Source organism: Triturus cristatus, chromosome 1_2 (assembly GCF_964204655.1).
Source record: "Triturus cristatus chromosome 1_2, aTriCri1.1, whole genome shotgun sequence".
Lineage (NCBI taxonomy): Eukaryota > Metazoa > Chordata > Amphibia > Caudata > Salamandridae > Triturus > Triturus cristatus.
In genome coordinates, this window is record NC_140580.1 from 229,442,983 (window position 1) to 229,466,447 (window position 23,465).

Sequence of the window (23,465 nt, forward strand, 5' to 3'; positions counted from 1 at the left end):
TTGCCTGGGGAGGCAGGTGGGTTGCTTATGACTGATGAGGATAGCCCTGATAAAGAACTAGGATTACAGGTAAGTAACTTATCCTTCTCTTCCAGGGGATCCTCATCATTAGTCATAAGCACTTAATAGAATAGCAAGCCCATCTTCCACATGCAGGCAAATGAAAGTGAATGACTCAAGGTACAACAAACAGCCGCAATCAGCTGTTGAACAGATTCCTCAAGGAGGCCTGGCCTACTTGGGTATCTGCTCTGGTGTCTGAATCTAAACAATAATGCCTTATAAATGTATGGACGGACCTCCAGGTTGCTGCCGTACATATCTCAGATATAGGCACGTTATGAAGGAAAGCAGTTGTAGCCGCTTTTCCTCTTGTGGAATGCGCCCTGGGAGTAAACCCAAGAGGCTTCTGCACTAGCTGCTAAGCTAACTTGATGCATGAAACTATCCATCTGGAGATGGATCGCTTTGAGGCTAGAAAACCTGTTCTGATCGACTCAGTTAACGAATAGTTGATGAGATTTCCTCATGGAATCGGACCTATCCAGATAGAATTTTTAAACTCTTTACGTCAAGTAAGTGTAAAGCCCTCTCAGCTGGAGTGGAGGGATTAGGGAAAAAGGTCGGTAGAGATATGGTCCGATACACATGAAAATCCGACACCCCCTTCGGAAGGAAGGAGGGATGAGTTCTTAATACCATTCTATTGAGATTATGAACGGTGTAAGGTTCCTTTGAGCAGAGGGCCTGTATTTTGCTCACTCTGTGAACCGAGGTGATCGCTATCAGGCAAGCCACCTTCCACGTGAGGTGTTGTAAAGATGCTTTGTGAATGGGTTCGAAAGATGGACTCATCAATGATGATAGCACCAGGTTCAGCTCCCGCTCCCAGGGCGGTGAAGGAGGCCGGACCGGAGGGTAGACCTTTTTCAGACCCGGTAAGAAGTCTTTCACAACCTGTAGCTGAAAGAAAGAAGGTTGAGAAGGAGAGCGCCTGTATGCAGTGATAGCAGCTAAGTGCACCTTAAAGGAGGGAAAATTCAAACCCGCTTTAGCTAGGTAAAGCAGGTATGGTAAAATTACTTCCTCCTGTCCCTTCGTTGTGTTATAACTGTTTTGAACGCACCACATATAAAAACGTTTCCACTTGCACGCATAGGAATGCCTAGTGGATGGCCTCCTTGCTTCTTAAGATGGACATGCAGTCTTGAGGCAGCCCTAAATGTCCATACTGGAGGACCTCAGGAGCCATGCTGCCAAGTTCAGGGAGGGAAGGTTGGGGTGATGAATCCTCCCATTCATCTTGGACAGCATGTCCGGTCTGCACGGAAGTCTCCTGTGTGGGCATTCTGACGGGTGCGGTAGGTGCGGGTACCACCATTGTCTCGGCCAGTCCGGGGCAATCAAGATCATTCTCGTGTACGAGTGAGAGTTTGGTCACCACCTTCGGGATGAGCGGAAGTGGTGGAATGGCGTACACAAATGCCCCTGAACAGTCTATCAAAAGGGCATTCCCCTTCAACCTTGGCCGGTGGAACCTCGAGGCGAAGTCTTGGCATTTTGTATTTTCATTGTCCGCGAAGAGATAGATGCTGGGTCGGCCCCAAGCCTGGAAAATGTCCTCTACGACTTCGTCGTTGAGCACCCAGTCTTGTCTGTCTGCGAAGTGTCGAGACTGAGAGCATCTGCCTTTGAGTTCTGTTCTCCTGGCAGGTGTATAACTGTGATAGATAGGTTCGGTGCCAGGAGCTAATGCCAGAAAGCTTGAGCTTCCAGAGACAAGGTGCGAGAGCAAGTCCCCCCCAGTTTGTTCAGATAGTACATGGTGGTGGTAATGTCAGTCTGTACCAAGATTGAGCTTGCCTGAAACGAAGGAAGGCCTTGAGGGCTAGGTGAACTGCTCTCAGCTCCAGCATGTATGTGATATGAGCACGCTCTCGCTGATCTTTGCCCTTGTGTCTGAGGAGAACCCATGTGGGCACCCCAGCCCAGGAGAGAGGCGTCCGTGATTAGTGTCTGAGAGGGAGGCACCTGATGAAAAGGTACCCCTACTTGCATATTCTCCTTTTTCATCCACCATGAAATGGATGCTCTTGCTGCGTTTGAGAGACTTATTCTGTCTTCCCAACGATCCGTCTGATCCCACTTTTCCTCCAGATCCTGCTGTAGAGGACGCATTCGTAGTCTGGCATTGGGGACCAGGAAAATGCAGGATGCCTTTGACCCTAACAGAGAGGCAATCTGACAAACCGACAGCATTCTGTTGCCCAGAATTAGCCAGCATTTCTGTGTGATGGAAAACGGTCTCGCCTCCGAAGGAAACACTTTTCCTACCTCGGAGTCTACCAGAGCTCCTAGATAATGCATTCTCTGTGTGGGTTCTGGAGTTGACTTGTCGAAGTTCACACGAAGACCTAGCCGGTGACAAAGTTCCAGGCATTGTAGGAACGGATTACTCGCGCTGTTTGTATGTTTTTCATAAATATTTTCTGTTATTTCCTGGGTCCCCGCACATGGGCGGGAATATTCAGTGCTTGTGACTGATGAGGATACCCCTGGAAGAGAACTAGGATTACAGGTAAGTAATTTATACATATGTTAACTGCACAAACTAAGTTTCCATCTTTACATTCACAATTTTTTTATTTTTTTTTAAAGGTTACTTTTTTTTTATTTACCTATTGATCAATAGTGTTTTATATTTTAAGTTTTGTGCATCGCGTGTATGCAAAAAATAGATCAAGTTTGAATCGTAAAGCAGCAGATGTTGCTGCCCCGGATGACTGGAAGCATCCATATGAACGAACAATACGAGTCCATCCTACCACCATCTACACTCGTTGCCCCACTCCGTACCCCACCAACAACCAACAACCACCTCTCCAAGAAAAAAAACAAAAAAAAACAGGCAGAGCTACAGGCACTGGAACGGTGAAGAAATGTCATTTGAATTACGATGTGATCCCGTGCCTTTGTTTTCCTGAAGATACTGTGTGATCTTTAGCAGTACAGCTGACGTTTTCTTCCTGTGCAGCAAACCCACAGTAGCAGCTGTAGGTTCAACTTTTTTCTACATTTAATATACATTTATGTGGCGAGACCAGTTTTCCATGCGGTCTCCCACGGGCTTCCTTATTATAGTGAATATAGCTGCTGATTATCAGTGCACACATTTTTTTTTCCAAGTATGTGAAAGAAATTTACCAAGCTAGAGACTGTGCACACATACGGTATGTGTAATTCACTCCATCCCGGGGGATGAACCAGGAATCTGACGCAGCCACAACTCACGTGTGGCCTATGTCACGGAGATTCACAGCTCTACTAATGGGCACCATCTGCCAAAAGAGGCGCATGCGGTTATTAAACAGTTGAGAGAGTACAGTGACCGTTCATCTGGGACGACTTTGTAGCGCTACCCGCTCTTAGAAATATGCACTGTTAGGATCTTCAACATGAAGCCTGTTCTGGGGCCTACAGATCGGTCTCTTGATGCAGGCTGAGTGAGGCTGAAAAACAAACTGTTCTGACTATGAACGTGTAATGCACAGAGGCTCGGAAAAGATCCTATGGGCCGTCCACTTTGGAACACAGATTATAACCAATTGTGAGACATCAAAGGCCAAAGGGGGTTGAAAGCAGCGACTCTGAAGGAAGTGATTTGTGGACAGAGCATTCATAGATGGGAAGGAGGAGGGGAGAAAAGCTTTTAAAGGTGTGCACACACGATAACTTGCCTTTTTCTGACTTAAATATTTTAATATAAACGACTAAGCTGCCACAAAAGCATAAGGGGAAACACGCTGCCATTCAAATGCAACAGGAACCAAAAAAAGCGAAGCTCGCACAAACACGAGGAGGAAAGAAAGGAAAAAGTAGTATCTCAAAACGATCAGATAAGCACTGAATTTGAATGAAACCAGTAGGTAGGCACTGCTGTGGGAGGAAACATGAGGGACAAAGAGGACGGATTAACCACTAGCAAGCAAGCATTTTTTAACAATCCAAGGGATAAATAAAAAGGCAATGGCAGGCTGTAAGTCCACAGACTAAATACAGCATATCTGGAAGAGACAGCGCATGCGCTGCCTGTGCTCATTCTAGAAGAGGAGACTACGAGGGCTAGGCTTAAAGTCTTCGGTTAAACACCAAGGGCACAAATGCTGAAGGAAGCATGCACTTGTGAGATCCCAGCTGCCCAGGATCGCCTGCCCACCACTGGAAGTCAAAATGCCTGCTGGGAAAGAGCCCTAACCTGTACAAGGTGTTCCCAAGTCCGAGGGACCCCTGGCCAAAGTTTGACCCATGTCCTCCTACAAGAAAGACTCACCTGTGGACAATAGCTGAAGACTGCTATAACCAGAGACTAGTGGCAACTGGACCTGCACTGGACTCAACTGGGGCATTGTGAGAAATCTAGCCCTGAAGCAACAGATGACCTCTAGTTTGAAGAATTCCACCCCCCCCCCCCCCCGAACCCGGGAAAGCCTCAGAAATTCTCAGCATCTCTTCCACAGCTACAGCATCTCCAGCATCCCCCTCATCAAAACCCAGAGACTGCTGGACCCGACAACTGTCTGCCTGGACTTAAGTGGTCCCTGCGACTGGCTCCCAACTCATTGAGGCCAATCCAAGAGAGGAATGGTAGTTGAACTAGTCCGTTGTCTCAGGAACTGCAATGCCAATTGCAAAGATCTATTGGAAGTAAAAAGAAATGTATCTTTTTTTTTTTTTTAATCATCTCTGGTTCCCCTCCATAGATTTTGGTCAATTTAGTGTTTAAGATAAAAATTAACTTTTTTTATATAAATTGATGTCACATTTTTATTGTGTGGTGTATTTTAATAACCTACTTTGGTACTTCTAAATCGTTTACACGTGTTCCTTCAACTAAGCCTGACTGATCCATGTCACAGCTACCCAGCACTGAGCTAAAGGTGTTATTTAAAGAAACCTAACTGGATCGGACTAGGATTGAGGCACTATTACATGGTGAGGTGTATTACCACCATATCACATAATAATCCACTTTCCTTTAGTGGAAAAAGAGATTTCCCTTAAGCCACCCGTCTTAGCCTCCACCAATACTATCTTCTTCTAGAACTCAGCCAATAATACAATTTCTTTGGCAATACCGCCCACCTTATGTTCAGGCTAAATATCACTGTGTGGTAGTTTGTTATTCATTTATTTGGAATTTAGCGACTGCCAGAACTTCAGAATGTGTCTCAATAGGTGATGTAAGTAATCAATTTATATGCATCTTTCTTTTTGGCTTCTATATCAATAAAACAAATCAGTTACAGCAACTTGAGAGGATTAGTCAACCACCACGGACTGCAACTGCTTTATATGGATTAAAGTGTTTACATTTGTATTATTTTTGGAAAAGGTTTTGTATCTAATACAAACTGAGTACTGTATCAATTCATTATCCATTTTAGGGTTATTACAGAGGAGTAGGGACTTAGAGCCGGCAGCTTAATAATCATGGAAACCAACGTAGTTCGAATGCTTCACTTTGAAATCTGGCTACAGAAAACCTAGGGATGGAGGTGATTTCCTTCGACAAACATTTTGACAACCTCTGTCAAAATCCAAATCTTTGATCATACGGTAGTTTATTTTGCACTGTGAACAGTGTAGTGGACAATTACTAACACTTATCCCAACTTAAGATGTGCCCTCTTGTGAAAGATGGATTGGGAAGCTTATGTGAAATGACATTTCTAAAAGAATGAAGAAAAGTCATACTGTACGGATTTCAAAATAAAGCCCTCTGCAATAGATAACAGAAAACAAGCCTACCTCTTTAGGTCATCAAACACATCAGGCAACAGGAAATTTAGCAGTGACCACAGCTCTGCTAGATTGTTCTGTAAGGGAGTGCCAGTTAGCAGAAGTTTATTGTCCGAGCTAAACTGTTTCAACTCCCTGATCAGGCGGCAGTTCATATTTTTAATCCGGTGCCCTTCATCCAAAATCAGGTACTTCCAGTAGAAATTCTAAAGTAAAAAAAAAAAACTTTAATCATGATGTCTGATACTTTGAGAAAAAACAATTAGAAAGACTACCAATATTTATTTGTTCCAATTTGGTTACAATCAGGAAACTAGTATTAGTAATACTTAGCTCACCCTCCCCACCCCCTTCCGTGTTGTAGGCCTGTTGACAGGACCAGTTCTGCACCTTTAAGGAAAATGGAGGAAGCATGTATTACTGGTAACCAAGCATTGCATTTTACTTTCATCAGTAACTGCTTCCAGACTCTCAGAAGAAACTCACAACCGCGCTACATGTACGCCTGCAGCTTTAAACACAGAACTTGCCCATAATACAAACTGCCTTTGTAAGAACCAAAATAACCTGAAGGAACCGCATACATCAATGTTATGCACAACCTTACCCTTAAAGGAAAATATATTCCTCTGGAAACCTGGAAGCAACTTGTGCAAAGAGTCATTTCTAATATACTTTGGAAAACTCCTACGGGAATCACTTGTCAAGCAACTCCTTATCAGTTTTAAGAGAGGAAAAGTGAATCACAGGCTCACTGCAAGCACAAATGTGTAAGGAAGAAATATGGAGACCCTGAAAATTGTTTTTAGACAAAGTACACAATTTCAAAGGCACTTCAAAGCTACACTTACCCATAACACTCTGCAAAGAAAGTAAATTGCCTCTAGAACAGTGGTTCCAAAACTTTAGAGCCACAACACAATTTTTAGAACGACAAACCTCCATGACTCATCTAGCTTTAATGGACATTAGGCGGATGTTTTTTTACTGTAACTAAAGTATCATGTTGTAGCACACTCATTTACAGACCACCTATTTCCCATTGAAATGGAGACTATGCTGACATGCAGTTTTACTGACAAAACTATACTGCCCACAAATGTATGGCAATATGGTTTCAGGGCATATTCCTTTATTGTGCATCACCAAGTGTCTTGCTTTGTTTTGATAGAAATAAAGATTAATAGTATCACACTTAAGAATTACAAAAAAGTGTGCTTTATTTTTGCTTTCATAACTGCTAAATGTGACAACTAATTTACAGTCATTTACATTTGACAAATTACATAATACAGCCTTTCCTTTCACACTAGCTGTACCCCCAGCATGGTTGTCACATAATTCACTTTATTTTTTTCCTCTGACTGCAAAGTGAGAGGAGTTTGTAAGGATTAAGTTAATTACCCTGTATCTGTTCTTGGCATGTAGTGCTGTAGATTCACATGCTTTACATAAGTCTGCCATCTAGTGTTGGGCTCGTATGATTACAAGATTTTGTTCCAAGAGGTTTTCTTTGAGTCACAAGACAGACTCCTCTAGGAAATACTGTGCATGGTCATCGATATCCTCTTCAGATTGTTTTGCCATGGGTAGGTGAGAATATAAAGAATGCTATGTATGTAAAACTTGAGATGGCCATGCGTTAGTATGAGATAAAGTATATCAACCGCAACCTATACAAGAATTTGTGGAAGAGGGATGGGGCATGTGAATCTACAGCACTACATACCAAGAACAGATGCTTACAGGATATGTAACAATCCGTTTGAGGCATGTGTGCCTTAGCCTCCGTGTCTTTAATAAAATCCAGATTTTCTGCTCATCAGGCTGTTGGTGTGCAAATACATCCACACGTTTTATGAAAGTGTGTGGAGTAGACCATGCTGCTGCTTTACAAATATCAGAAATAGGAATGTTTCCTAAAAAAGCCATAGAAACTCCAATTTTCCTATTGGAGAGTACTTTTGGTGTAACAAGTAAAAGTAGTTTAGCCTCTGATAGCATGTCTGTATGCATTTAACTATCCATCTTAAAATACCTTATTTCGAACTTGCTTTCCCTAAACAAGGAGGTGCAAAGCAAACAATTGTTTTCCTAAATGATTTAGTCATGTCTATATAATACAATAATGCCCTTTTTACAACTAAACTGTGTAATGCCCTATCTGTGTCAGGTAGCGGGATAAACATAGGTATATCAATGGATTGACTAATATGAAAACTGGAAACTAATTTTGTTAGAAATTTAGGGTTAGTTCTAAGCACTACCCTAGCCTTGTGTAGTTGAAAGAAAGGCTCTAAGGTTTATGCCTGCATTTCACTAACTCTAAGAGGTAATAGCAATTAAAAAAGCAAGTTTCCATGAAAGATATTGCAACTGACAAGAATGTAATGGTTCAGAAGGAGGACCCATTAATCTGGTTAGGACAAGGTTTAAATTCCTTGCTGGGGCAGGTGGAAGTCTAGGAGGAATTATTCTTTTAAGTCCCTCCATGAAAGCTTTTATAACAGGAATTTTAAACACCGATATGTGTTGTCTATTCTGGAGATCTGCGGCAATAGCTGCAAGACGTAATCTTATAGAAGCTTATGCTAACCGAGCAGTTTATAATTGCAATAGGCATAAAAAAATGTGTTTGTACCTTTGCTTGAAGAGGATTAGCGTTTTGTCTGACATAATATAACAAAATATTTCCATATTGCTGCAATACATTGCCTTGTAGTTGGTTTAAGAGCTTCTTAAAGAATGTTCATACAGTCTTGGGGCACATTTAAATATCCTATCAGACTTCAGGAGCCAAATTGCAAGACTCATTTCTTTGGGATAGGGATGTCTTAATGTTCCATGCTTCTGCGTGAGGAGGCGTGTGTTGAGGTGAGCTTCTCGTGTGGGACTAGAGATAATTCCATGAGTGTTGAAAACAGTTTACCTGTCGGTATAGTTTTGCAGCTTAAAGACTTTGCTGTATTCACTATTCTGAGCATTATTCCGCCATCTAGTGGTTGGGTCTGGAATTGTCTTTTTCGTGGCCCAGGTAGGCGTCGACATACCACCATTTGGTATCCTGCGTGACGTTGATGTGCTTCCTCCGGAAGCTCCCACCTTTGGTCGCCATCTTCTCATTCTTTTTTCTTGTCTTGTGTTATTCTTGTTTTTCCTCTTATTTTCTAAAGTCTTGTTTGTATGTAATCCCTTTCCTCCCGACTCATCTTTCTGGTGGAGGAGGGTGGGTTCGCTAGGGAATCCAGAAAGTCTTCAAGCTGCAAACCTACACAGACAGGTAGGAAACTATACGTTTTGCAGCGTGAATCTTTCTGGATTCACTATGCTGTGCATAGACTTTGTAGCATTTGTCCTTATTGTGGTGGCTGGGTGGAAGATTAGCACTGGTTACTGAATATGTGTTGTAGGACCTTCTGTCCCACTTGCGCTTCTTTGTTCATTCGGATATCCACACAATAGTGCTTAGTGAACGCGTGCACTGAAGACCATGTTGCAGCTTGGCAAATGTCTTGAATCTGTGTGTTGACCAGAAATGCAATGGTTGCTCCCTTCTACGTTGAGTGAGCATGAGCTGCTCCTTGTAACAGTTGCCCAGCTTGTTTGTGGTATAGTTGTATGGTTTGTGCAATCCATTGGGCAATGGTATTTTTGGTAACTGGCCGTCCCAAAAAACAGCTTGCGAAGGAAACAAAGTTGCCTCGTCTTTCTGCACTCCTTTGTCCTTTCGATATAGTGCATCATCGCCCTCCTGGCGCCCAGTGTGTGCAGCGCTCTGTGCTTGGTTTTTGGAAAAAAACTAGGTATTTGGATTGTTTGGTTGATGTGGAACTGAGACACCACCTTTGGCATGAAGTGTGGGTCTGTTCTCATTACAATCCTATCACTGTATCTGCAGGTAGGGCTCTTGAAGTGTTAGCGCCTGCAACTCACTCTTCGTAGTGATGCGATAGCCACTAAGAAGGCAGTCTTTAGCGTGTGCAGTGTAGTCTTGTGCATTGGCTCGAATGTTGCCTTCATCAATTGGGTCAGCACTACAATGGGGTTCCATGCTGGTGCTGGCATCCTGTTTGGAGGGGAGATTCTCTTTGCCCCTTCTAGAAATCTTTACTACTTGTGAGGTGAAGAAACTTTTCCCAGTATCTCCTCTTGTGTAAGCCACAATCGCCGCTAGGTGTACCCTTAGGGATGTGTAGCTTAGTTTACTTTGCAGTAGATGTGTTAAATATTTCAGTACTGTTGACTCCCTTGCAATCTCTTTGCAATTTTTCTCTAATGCACCATTCTGAGAATTTTTTTCCACTTTGCTATATAGCATTTCCTTGTGGTAGGCCTTCTTGCCTCCCTGAGCACTGCCATTGTGCTCGCCGGTAGCTTGAGGTGTGCGAACTGTCAGGAACCATGCCGCCAGGCTCTCTGGCTCTGGGTGTAGCACCCTCCCGTTCTGCATTGTTAACAGGTCCCTTCGTCTTGGGAACCTGTGTGCTGGTGCCTGCGCCATCTCCACTATTTGTGAGAGCCATGACTGTCTGGCCCACTGAGGTGCTATCAGTATCTGTGACACGTTGCTATCCTGCATTTGTTGGGTATCCTGTGTATCAGTGGTATCGGGGGAAAAGCGTATGCAAATGTCTTAGACCAACTTATCCATAGCGCATTCCCTTGTGACCGATGGTCTGGTTGTCTGGATGCGAAGTGTTGGCATTTCGGTGTGTTGCAAATAAGTCCATTTGTGGTGTACCCCACTTCCGGAATACTTTCTGTAATTACGGTTAATCTCCCATTTGTGAGATGCTGGCATCTGCCTGCTGAGTCGGTCTGCTTCCACATTGTCCGTTCCTGGGAGATTTATTGCTAGCAGGTTTATTCTCAGTGCAATGGCCCATGTCCATATCGCCTGTGCTAGCCCTGATAGCGCTACTGTGTTCCTCCTGGTTTGTTGATGTAGAACATGGTCGTAGTGTCTGTTTGGATCAACACCCTGTTTCCGTACAGCTCCTTTTGAAAAGCTTTTAAGGCTAGGAACACTGGTGTTAGTTCCAGGTAGTCGATGTGCTTGACCGCATCCTGTTGCGACCAGAGCCCCCTCACCTTGAGCTTGTTCATGTGTGCACCCCACCCCAGCAAGGAGGCGTCCGTCGTGATGGTCACTGAGTTGGTTGTGTGAATGGTTTTCCCTGCGATAGGTTTTGTTCGTTCCACCACGCTATTTCCTGATAAACTGCGTGTGTGACAACCACTAGATCTTCCCAACTCCCAGTTGCCTGTGACCATTGCTGCTGTATCTATTCCTGGAATGGCCTCATGTGTATTCGAATATTTAGGACTAGGTGAATGCACAACGCCTTCATTCCAATTAGCTTGCTCACCGCCCTCACTGTCAGGACTTGCCCCTTGTGGTACTGACGGGTTTCCTTCAGTATAGCCAATGTTCTCTTCCTGCTGGGAAACACTTTGGCCTGCATGGTGTCGATCTCTGCTCCTAAGAATATCTTGATTTGCTCTGGTTCGGTTAAAGATTTCTCCCAATGGATCGAGAAACCCAGTCGTGTAAGCGTTCGTATGACCTGCTGGATGTGTAGTTTGCATTGGCTGTACAAACTTGCCTTTACGAGCTAGTCGTCGAGATAGGGGTATACGTGTATTCCTTGCCTTCGTAGGTGTGCCGCGACAGCTGCCAGGCCTTTTGTAAAACACCCTTGGTGCGGATTTTAGGCCGAATGCCAGTACTATGAACTGGTATTGGCTTTGGTTGATCACAAACCTTAGCGGGCGCTTGTGTTTGTAGTTGATGGGGATATGCAAGTATGCGTCCTTTAAATCTATAGTAGCCATGAAGTCCTTGTTATATTTGTGGTATTACCTCTTGTAGGGAAGTCATCTTGAATCTGTGTTTTTATGAATTTGTTCAGAAACCTTAGATCCAGGATAGGTCTTAGTGTTTCGTCCACCTTTGGCACCAGGAAGTAAGTTGAGTAAGCCCCTTTGTTCCTTTGGTTTTGCGGCACCACCTCTATTGCCTCCTTGCTGAGCAGTTCTTGCGCCTCTAGTTGCAAGAACGAGAGCTCCTTTGCTGAGTGTGCTTTGCTTCTTGGTTTTCTGTTCGGAGGTTGTCTTTCTAACTATACAGTATCCGTATTGTATGATGTTTAGTATGCTTTTGTATGATGTGATCTTCCTCCATTCCTGGAGGAAGTTTCTTATTCTTCCCCCCCACTGGTGTAGAGTGTTCGAGGTACTGTGTCATTGAACGCTCGGCTGCAGTTTTCCTATGTTTTTCTGCCCACCCCGAGGTTTTGCTAGGGTGGGGCTCTGTTTCCTGGTGAAGTCACTTGGATGAGGGCTGTTAGCCTCCCCTTCATGTTTGTCCTTGTCCGCTTCCTCGCCCTAGAAAGGACTGTCCCCGGGGCTGGTACTGCCAGTTCTGCTGCTGCTGTTGTCCCTGCTGCTGCTGGTCTTCGTTGTTCCCTTGGTAGCCTTGCTGGAACGTCTGGTGCGATGTGGTAGGCACGTTGCCTCGTGTACCACCTGGCCTTCTCGTGGTTGTACCCCTTCTCATCCCTCTGAACTGTAGCTCTCCCATGGACCTTGCCGTCTCATCCTTCTTGAGATGCGTCAACTTATCGTCAACTGGTGTGCCGAACAGTTGCTCTCTGTTAAAAGGTGTATTCAGGATGTTGCTTTTGCACCTCTGGCTTGAATCCTGAAATTCTGAGCCATGCGTGTCTGCTCAGTCACTCCCATCATCATTAGTCTGCACGACGATTCTGCAGCATCCAATGCATATTTTAGACGTGTTCCCCATGCTTTTGCCTTCTACCAGGTGAGCTGCTCTTTGTTGATACTGATCTGGAAGAGGCTTTAGGAGCTGCCCCACTTTCTCAGTGTTGGTATGCGTGCCTGTTGATCAGGGCGTTTGAGTTTGCGATGCGCCAATGGATTGCCGCATTTCTATCCACCTCACTCCCCGAGAGATCCATCCTCCTACTCCTTGTCTGGAGGTGGTCCGACATTAGTGGGCACATTGGCCCTCTTCCTAGTCGTTAATGCATTTATGGAGTCAGCTGGTACAGACCCTTGGATGTATGCAGGGTCCTTTGAAGAATGTTTATACTTCTCGGTTCTTGGAGTCACAGCCTTGCATACTGCTGGTTCCTTAAAGGCCTCTCTTCCTTGATCCAGCACACTAGGTAGCATGGGCAGGAATAGGCTCCTAGTTTGTTGAGGCAGTAGAGTCTCCAGGAGAAAGCATGCTTTGGTCTGCTCTTCCATTTTTATTCCATACTTTTGTGCAGCCTTTTGGACGACCATGTTTTAGACCCCAATGTCGTCTGGCAGCGAGGGCCTCGAAGGCTAAGTGTCTACTCCTTCTTCCGGCGATTCGGCGTCAAGGTCTTGCCAGTCTAGTTCTTGTGCCTCCGAGGAAGTAGAGTCCCGGTAGGATTGCAGATCCTCGTCGCCTTCTCCCTCGAAATAATTTGTCCCCCTGTTACTCGACTGGTTCGGGTGTTTTCGGCGGTCTCTTTAGACTTAGATCGTGGGTTTCAGCTTCATCTTGTCGAAATCCATTTCGGCCTAGAGCCTCCTCTTTTTCCTCTCCATCTCGGTGGCATGTTCGGCGTTTAGGGTTGGAGAGCCTCTTTTCGGGGCCGTCGACGACGATGTTAGCCCTTCCTTTCTCAGCGCAGAGGTGTCCTTTTTGAGGGCAACCTTCGACGACCTAGGTTTTGAGGGCTTTTGCCGATTGGGAATCCTTTTCGAAGGATCCGTTCTGCTGACTGTCCTTGGTTGCAGTTGCCTTCGTCGAGTGTTTCGGCAGCAATGCTCCCTTCGAGGACTTCGCTTCACTTAGAGTGTCGCACGGGGCTTTAGCTTCACCCTTTTGAGTGTCGCTCGAGTGTTTAGGGGTCGACGACTCCCTTACCTCCTTCGACGTCTTATGGACCTCGTTGACCGTGCAGTCCTTCAGCGATGTTGACCTCTCCACTGGAGAGGCCCACGTCTCAGAGCGATGGAGGTGGTCCCTGCCGCTGCATGTTCTGGTTCACCCTTCTCTGCATCTCCCTTACTCTGAGGGTCTTGGGTGTAAACGCCAAGCACGCGTTGCAGTCTTCGCTGCCGTGGTCGGGCAGCAAGCAGAGGTTGCAGACTGGATACTGGTCCTTCTGGGCGTATTTGTGGCGGCAATTGGTGCAAAACTTGAACGGTGTTTAATCCATCCTCGCGCTCAGGGAGCCCCCTGCGAGCGTATTTTCCGTAGAACGTCGAGATCTTGGTTGTAAACTTTCTCCCTAGTCGTCCCGGTTACCTGACCTGTAGTCTGTTGTAGCTGAAAACTTGTTTTCGTGATTTTCTACGATTTTTCTTGATTCCTCTTCCAAAAACTCTGGAACTCTTCACAACGATCAAGACCCAACGGCGGAAAAAAGAATCTGAAGATGGAGACCAAAGGTGGGAGCTTCTGGAGGAAACACGTCAACGTCGCGAAGGACACCAAATGGTGGTATGTCGAGGCCCACCGAAAAAAAAACAAAAAAAAAAACGACTACAATTCTGGACCCAATCACTAGATGGCGGAATAATGCACAGCATAGTGAATCCATAAAGATTCACGCTGCAAAACCACGGTTCTCAAGCTCATGTGGGAGCTATTAGTATCCTAGTAGGTGAAGTTTGCCTGAGTTTCCTGACCACTAATGGAAGTAGTGGGAGAGGTGGAAAAGCGTATGCAAATATCCCGGATCAGTTAATCAATAGAGCATTGCTTTTGGACTGATGGTGGGGATATCTGCTTGCTAAGTGTGGGCATTTCACTTTTTTTTGTTGCAAACAGGTCTACCTCTAGGAATTCTCAGTATGGTTGAAGAACATTGGGATGAATTTCCCATTTGGGACTTGTTGTTGTGATCTGCTCAGAAAGTCCACAATCTGATTGCTTGTAACTGGGAAATGTTCTCCTGAAAGAGGAATGTTGGTGTATTGCTAACATCCATATTTTCTGAGCTAAGTGAGATAATTGGAGTGTCTCTCCCCCCCCCCCCCCCCCCCGTTTTTGTAAATACGTTGTCATATTGTCTGTTCAAATAAGGACAACTTTGTGTTGTCGGTGAATTAGTAAGGCTTTGATTAATAGATGAACAGCTTGCAGCTCTAGGTGATGGATACCGGAGCTTCTCGAGTTTGAAATCATATAGTCCCTGAATAGTAAGGTTGTGGAGATGTGCTCCCCATACCGTTAGAGATGCATCTGTTAGAGTTATTTGTGGAACTGGGTCTTCAAACAGCCGTCCTTTGGATAGATTGTGGATTCCACCATTGCACAGAATGATACGCGAGTGTTTACCAACACTAGATCGTGAAGTTGGTCCAGAGATCGAGTCCATTGCTGGGAGAGACGTTGTAGAGGTCTCATGTGGAGTCTGTCATGTGGGACTATGTAAATACATGATGCCGTCATGCCCAAAAGACTGGGAAATATTTTGGCTGGAATGTGAGTTCCTGTTTGAAATTAATGAACGTTAGAACATTGTGTATTTTGTCTGTTTGAGGATGCGAACGCTAGATTTGTGTGGAGCGTGACCCCTAGAAACCCTTAAATGGTAGCTGGCTGTAGATGAGATTTTTGTAGGTTGACATTGAACCCTAGTTGTAATTAATTTAGCGTCTCAAGCGTTATATTTGCAAAGTATGAAAGTATTTGCTTTGATTAGCCAACTGTCTAGATAAGGGAAGGCACGAGTTTTCCCTGCGCAGATGTGTGCAGATGCAACTGCTAAGCACTTTGTGAATACTCTTGGTGCTGTAGTGATTTCAAAGTGAAGAACTTTGAACGGCCAACGATTTCCCTGAAATAGAAATGTAAGGTATTTTCTGTTTGCAGGATGAATCGGTATATGAAAATAGGTGTCCTTTAGATCAAAGGTTGCCATGAAGTCTCCTCTTTTCTAATAAAGAGATGATCTCTTGAAGAGTGACTATATGGAAATACTCTGATTTTGTAATGATTTAGTGGTCTGAAAACTAAATTGAGAGATCCTTCCTTTTTGAGGAATAAGTAAGTATAGTGAATACACCCCAGTACCGTGAAATTGTGATGAAACTGGTTCTATTGCTCTTTTTTACAACAGTGCTGGTATTTCTAGTTGCAGGAGGATGCGGTGTTACATGGATAGTTTGGGTTTGCCAGCTGGAATATTTGGAGGATTTATGAGTTACTGACAATAACCATGTTGGATAATGTTTAAGACTCATTGGTCTGTTGTAACAGACTTCCAGTATGGGAGAAATTGTTGAAGACTACCCCCCAACTGGTGTTGGGTGTTGTGGGGGAAAAGGTAAAGGAGTCATTGTTCGTATTTGAGGAACATGCATTGTTCCCGGTGCCTCTTCCTTTAAAATTGTTAACTAAGAATCTCTGTAAAAGGTTTTAGTTTAGGTTTGTCCTCTAGTTTTATATTGTGAACCAGAGGCATCCGTGGAAGCTGTCCTTGCCCCTTGTTTAAAATTTAGCCTACTTAAAGAAACTCTATAGGTGTTAGCTTGTAGAGCTCCCATTAATTTTTCTACATCTGGCTTTCATTTTTTCAAAGTCTGTGTCGACCTGGGGGGGCCAAAGAGATGTTCCTTGTCAAATGGGAGGTTCAATATGGTCTTTCGTAACAGGTTTGAAACAGGACACCCTTAACCATGCATGTCTTCGTATTAGGAGACTAGTATTTATACTCCTAGCAGCAGTGTCTGCCGCATCGAATGAACAATTAATTTTACCTTCATTAAACATTTCTTGACCTCTTTCTGTACTCCTCTGGGAGATGTTGGAGAAGGTTCTGGTAGTAATAGGAAGGTAGCAATGCTTGACGAATTAGCTATATGCCAATTAGCTGCATGTGCCGCAACTCTTACCAGAAAAACACATGGACGGAATGTTTCACATTGGCAAAACATTCACCCCCAGTCACAGATTTGGGTTTAATCCATCGTTATTTTGCTCACCACGCCACCCCAGTTCAGACATGGCAATATGCAAATCAGTCTTGACCCTGTGCCTGATGGGAACAGTCCAGCCTGAACTGGCAAGCCACGTCTTCCCTGGACCGGAGGCATCCACAAGTTTGGATTCCTTTGCTGTTGGTGGTGCTTCTGCAGTTGTTTGGAAGTTATCCCTTTTCCTAGTATTGGATACTACTAAAGAGTCCGGAGTTAATTGACCTCTAATGAAAATGGGGTCTGAAGGTAGTGGTTTGTATCAATGCGATGAGTAAATTATTCTTGCTTTAATTTTATCTGCATGAAGTGTCATACCTCTTAGAAGTGGTAAGTATTGTGCCACTGTGTATTAGATAAACTTTCAAAGAAGAAATCCTCCTCTATCGAGTCTTTATGTAAAGGTACCTGATGGAATGGCTGCCCTGGCTAGAAGGTCCTAATAAGCAGATGCATCATCAGATGGTGATGGACTGCTAGGGTATAAATCGAGATCAGTGTCAACATGAAGATAATTATAATCCTCCCAAGGATATCCTGGTTGTGTCATCTGGTACATCTTGATCCTAATCTATTGTTGACTGAGAAGATATTACCAGCCTCAGACAATTGGAGTGTAAGGTGATGGAGGTGTGGATTGTGGTACAGGAGAAGGAGGAATGGGAATGTGCAATGGCCTAGTTGCAGCATCCTTTTTTTCCCCTTCTTTAGGGGTTGAACAGGAACGTCCAAAGCCTCCTCAAAACCCAACTGCTTCTTAAGAGTTTGTTGTTTTGGTGGGTGTATCATAGTTTTATTTGTTCCAGGCTGAATTTGTTTTTTGTTTTGGATCGAGCTTTTGGCAAAAAATGCGTGAGGATTGGCTCCAGGGGAGATTTCAGACAGAAAAAGCATTTTGGTGGAGGAAGCTTTGCCTTTGATGGAGGAAGGTTTGATTCCGAAAGAAAAGTCTGTGGTGCAGAGACCGCAAAGTGAGATGTTTTGGTGTTGGATGGAAGGGATACAGAGGCCCCTGCTGTAGGCCGATCTTTCAGAGTTGAGCCAGAGGGAGAGGGTTTCAAGTCATGTTTTCAGTGCACGCCATGGCTTGTGTGCATTGGAGGCCTGTGAGCAGTTCTCAGTGGAGGCTGAGAATGTGGATTTCGGGGCAGGGGCGGAAGTACTCACGGTATGTTGGTTTTGTGCTGAATCCTATGCTGTTTGAGACTTGGAATCGGAGTCATGAATGGTAAGGGATTTTTTTTGCTGTGGCACTGAGTCCTCTTTCTCCTCGTCGACTGAACATGTCGTGGACATTGTCCATTCGCTTGCGCTGCATCCCTTGTCTAGCCCTTCAATCTTGGAGTTTTTGACTGAAAGGACCTACAGGCCCCACAGGTGACCCGTCTGTTTAGGTGAGACACAAGTTGCAAACAGGATGCTGGTATGTGTGAGGGTATTTGGAGTGGCACTTCGGACAGAAACGGAATGGAGTGTGTTCCATCAGCAGGCCATTCTCATTCAAAATGGAGAAGTGTAGCCCGACTGGGTATGACTCAGGCCAAAAAGACAAGTCGAAAACCAGATACAAAATCTAATGTCCGTCTGTGTCTCTCTCTCCGGACTGAGGAGACTAGAACCAGAGAGCGAGATACTACATCTGACCCGGTTGGCGGAAAAAACACAATCTGAAGATGGTGTCTATGACCATGCACAGTATTCTCAGGAGGAGGAGTCACACAGCCTTGTGACTCAAAGAAAACTTCTTGGAACAAAAACAACTTTTAATCATCCGAGCCCAACACTAGATGGAGGATGTTGGACTTGGCCCTTTCTCCTGGCCTTTTTTCTGACATGGTGTTGGTGGTTTTAGGACTTTGGGCACTTTAGCTCTGCTGTCCAGTGTTAAGTGTGTGCGCTCTGGGATAAACATAGTGAGATTGGTCTACACCCGTTTGGCCTATTTAATTTACCCGTCAGCCCCTTGTAAAGTGGTATCTCAAATATCTAGTGCTGGTAAATTAAATGTTACTGGTGGGCTTGCAGCGCTGATTGACCCACCCACCAAAGTAGCTTTTCTAACCTATCCCAGGCCTCTGCCCGTGCACACAGTGTTACTGCCGCTGTGACATGACACCTAAAGTGTGTGCCATGTCTGTGACCCCCCCCCCCCCCCTTTTACTGCATGTCAGTCACCCCTAAGGTAGGCCCTATGGGCAGGGTGCATTGTAGGTAAAAGGTAGGACATGTACCTTAAGTGTGTGACATATCCTGGTAGTGACAAACAGCCATTTTGGTTTCTCACTACTGTGAGGGTGCCCTCCCTAAGGCATGCATTGGGGATTCCCTGATAAGTGTTTCAGTGGTAATGCCGGATATGAGAGGAGCAGCGTGGTCAAGTTGGTATATTTGGAATAGTGATGAATGCTATGCAATGGTGTGCACAGATTTATTATAACTATTTTAGAAATGCCACTTTTAGAAGTTGGCATTTCTGTGTGCTATGGGTCAGCCTGCCTGATGTGGACTGCATGTCTGGCTTTGGAGTGACAGGGGCTGGTGAGGAGAGTGGCTCCGGGATGGGCAGGGTGAGTCAGTGCTAGGCTGAATAGGGCATCTGCATTTGGAGTAGTGGGAGGAGTAGTTCCCTGACCCTGAATAGGTCTGTGCTGGCCTATGTGAATGCTGGCACTGCCCCCCTATGGTGTGTCTGATGAAGAGCCCCCATCTGACAAAGGGGAAAGAGGAGCCTTGTCAAAAAAGTGCTCCAAAAAACCCCAGAACCAGTTTAGGCTGGTTCCCGCAAGCCCTGTGCCAGGGCAGACAGAGAATATTGGTATAAATATTGGGGCTGTGACCCCATAAAAATGTGTGCTGTTCCTGTGCCGAGGGGACCTGCTGCTGGGCTCCAGGAGGAACCACCACAAGGGACTGCCTTCCTGCTGCAGGGCCCCGTGTGCTGGCCTGCCTGGGCCCAGCCTTGTGCCCCTAGAATTTTGCTTGCTAAAAACGGAGGACTCTAGCGTCTCGTGAGTGCTGAAATTTGGCTCCTGGAAGAGCCCTGGAGTTTCCCAGCGCGGAGCCTTGACTTGTTCGAGGGAATCCAGACGTGGGGATTCTCTCGCATTGCTGGCTTTTAGCGGAACCCCACCCCGCGTTTTGCTGATCTGAGCGGGAGCCCACCCCGCGTTTGTATTACGGATCAGCGGGTGCCCACCCCACAGGTATGCTTATTTAGGACAGCAGGAGCCCACCCTGCAATTATCTTTACTTAAAACGGGAGCCTACCCCGCATTGCCGCCGAGATCGGAGGGAGATTACAGTTGCGGTCCGACCCGGAAGTCAGACGGCCAAGCCTGGTTGGGGGCATGACCGAGTGAAGGGAAGAGGAAGTCCCGCATGCCGAAGAGGGCCGTCCTGAACCTCGCGGGCTTCACGCCGGAGTCCCGTGTCCCAGGAGAGGGACCGGGTGAAGTCATAGGCGTCGGAGCCTCACGGGCTCCATCTGCTGCAGGACCCACCTTCCCCCGCCTGGCAGAAGGGGATGCAGGCTGCCGCGACCACCGCCGAGAGAGAAGCCGCACCAGGAGAGCCGGGTGAGTGGGGCCCCCTTTCGAGGCACATTGTCTGTGCCTTCCAGCTGTCGCCAGTGAGCGCAGCTGAGTCCCGGTGAGTGGGGCTGTAACAGGGGCATTTGTTGGTGCTCCCAGAGCACAATGGGCGCCAGTGCTTCCCGATACTTCACAGCTGCGCCGCAGTTGCGGGCAGCTGCACCGAGGTGGTAATTGTTTGTAGAGCCCCCGAGCAGGGCTCCCCCCCAGGCACAGTTCGTGCCGGTACAATTTCGCCACAGCTGCACCGCGAGAGACAGCGGGCAGCTGCAAAGTTTGGGGCAAGTATTTTAAGAGTCCCGGAGTGGGGTTTCCACGGCACGTATAGTGCCAATGCCCTTTTCCTTTGGGGGCATTTTGTTTTTAATAAGGGGTGAGTTGCACCCCACAGCGCAGTGCGCACCTAATTTGCCCTGACATTCTTGACAAAAGGGCCGCTTGAGCCCCAGTGAAAGGCCTGTTGGCCTGGGGCTACTTTTGATGGAGATACCTAATGTGATTGTGCATACTGTGTTTAATGCTAATATTATGGTTGGGATGTTTAGGCCTACAGAGATTGCATAATGGGTTTATGATTATGTGGTTTATTCCTAATATGTCTTATGCCCAATACGTAATATGTTTCTGCTAATGAGGTTTGGGATCTAATGTGATTTATGCATCATGGGTTTATGTTGCTACGGTGATATAAGGCTGAGGTCATTTATTATACCAGTAGTTACTGGTTGCGTTATTTACTACTTGTTACTAGTACTTTTTAAAAGGTTCTGACAGTGGCCCGATTGGCCCTGCCAGGTGTATATAATCCCCTGTAAATATTGCCTAGTGCCAGTTGGCACAGTATCTGTGTGATTACAATTCTAAGGTGTTTTGGATAATACAAAGGCTATTGTTTGTATACAACTCTGTGGAGTTTCTTTTGTAGTGTGCTTAGTGTGTTGCTGCTGTGTGTTGCGCAAACGCTTTACACATTGCCTCTGGGATAAGCCTGACTGCTCGTGCCAAGCTAACAAGGGGGTGAGCAGGGGTCATCTTCAGCATGCAACTCCCTTGCCCTGACTAGAGTGGTGGTTTCTGCCTGGCTTAGGCGCTTGCCCTAGCCAACCTTAAATCTCATTTCTAACAGCGGACCTATGCAAAGCATGTGTATTTACAGCACACATGCCTCGAACACACCAGTTACCATGTTAAACATAAGCAGCAATTGTTATAACACATTATTTGACATTAAACGGTCTAAAGTGCAGCAAATGTGACAAGATAAATGCAGAATTTAACTGCACCTTTAACTGCTTGAGCTTTCACAACCCACCAAAATTGACTCAACCCACAGTTTTGGAAACCCTGCTGTAGAAGTACCACAGCAAAACTAATCAGCCTGTGCTGCTTGTGTCATCTATCCTATTCACTGGACCAACACAAGTCCTGTCTGAACGTTAAAGTATGGAAAACAGAGCTGAATGAAGATGCGATCATTTTTACATATGAGAAGACCACTATATGCACTTCATGCATTCACTACCACCGCAAAAAAGGGTATCAGAGAGCTGAAAAAAAGGAGGAGGGTACAAGGCAAGCCTTTTAAAACAAGGGTGCGGTTCAAAATAGAACACACAACAAAGTTACTAAAAAGTGACAGCAAATGATACATCAAAAAGAACCTGTGAGGAGAGAACATACATTAAGAGCAATCGGAAAAAGAAAGATTGTTTAGCTGGCGAAGAGAGTAGATTAAAGATGGCATCAGAGCTATTGCAGTATATGGTAGTTCAGTATTAGCCACTGGACATGTTTTTTGAAAGACGTAGTCGAAGGGTTGGATCTTATCTTAGGAGGGAGAGCTTTCCAGATTCTAGGAGCAAGACCCGAGAAGGCACGGTTGTAATTTATTTTCTTATTGAATTCTGGTGTTTTCAAAAGTAGGAGTATTAGAGCTTCCTAAGTTACGACTCGAGCCAGATAGCTAAAGTTGTTTTGCTAAGTAGACCAGGGTGTTGTAGTGAATCGCTTTCTGCGTCATGCAAGCAATCTTGAAGTGAATCCTTGCTTTAATGAATAGCCAGTTAAGCTGAATTAAGTTCGGGGTGATATGGTCATGTTTTCTGGAACCCGTGTTGAGTCTGGCCGAAGTGTTAAGGGTGGCTTTAAGCGGAGCCAGACTCATTTAGGAAGGCCTGCAAGGGTCACCAACCCCATATTCCAAGCGTGAGATAACTAGTGATTGGATAGCTGTCTGGATGTTCTCCGGAGGCAAGAATGGCTTGACTTTCCTTAGGGTGTTGAGCTGAAGTTTGGCACCCCTAATAGTGGCACTAATGTGAGCTTGCATGTTTAGGTGTTTGTCCAGGATGATGCCTAAAGATCCAGCAGAGTCAACAACATGCGGGGTGCAGTTGAGTGCAGAGTCGTTTCATCCACTCTTGGGTAGGAGCAGAGTGGTTGCGAGGGGGGGGGGGGGAAGGTAAGAGATCAGAAAGAATTCTGTTTTCAGGGAGTTTAGTAATAGACGATTTTGTGTTAGACACTGTTGTGTTCTCCAAAGCGCATCATTAAGATATCTTCAGGAGAGGAGATCGTCAGATAAAGTTGCGTATCGTCAGCATACATATGGTATTGAATGTTGGATTAATTCAGAATAGTGTAAAGAGGTTCCATAATAAGGTTGAAGAGGGGGGCGTGGCTTAACACGCGAGGTGAACGGACGTGCCTGGGTAGAGCTCCCGGCAGAGTCTCCCCGTCCCGGGCTAATTCTCCGACGAAACCTATCCTGCGAGGCCTGATACTGCCGGCGGACCTGCCCTGGGACCTGCTGCACGCTCTGGCTGACTCCGGTGCGGATCGGCGATAGAACCCCGCGCCGACCACAGAGGCGAGATCGAGACCGCCTTGGCGGCGACGCTGCTGGGGACCCTGACGGCGCGAGTCCACGGCTTCCGACGGACTGCTGGGCCTTGGGCTGCGGCCTGTGGGGGAATCATCGCGGGGATGCGCAGAGGCTTGTAGCCCTTGAGGAGCACCCCCTCCCCCGCACGACTGGGGCTGGGCCCGGAGGGGTCCCGGGGCCCCCCCTTCCCCCCTGAGGCGCGATCGGAG

At 45.8% G+C, this 23,465-nt stretch overlaps 1 protein-coding gene across 1 annotated transcript in view; it reads right to left on the reverse strand.

Moving 5' to 3' along the window:
* Positions 1-23,465, reverse strand: part of HELLS (helicase, lymphoid specific) — a 372,397-nt gene that overhangs the window by 214,913 nt on the left and 134,019 nt on the right. Inside the window, exon 11 of the mRNA XM_085603527.1 lies at positions 5,809-6,005. Within this exon, the coding sequence (XP_085459653.1) occupies positions 5,809-6,005 (197 nt within the window). The remainder of the gene's footprint in view (positions 1-5,808; positions 6,006-23,465) is intronic.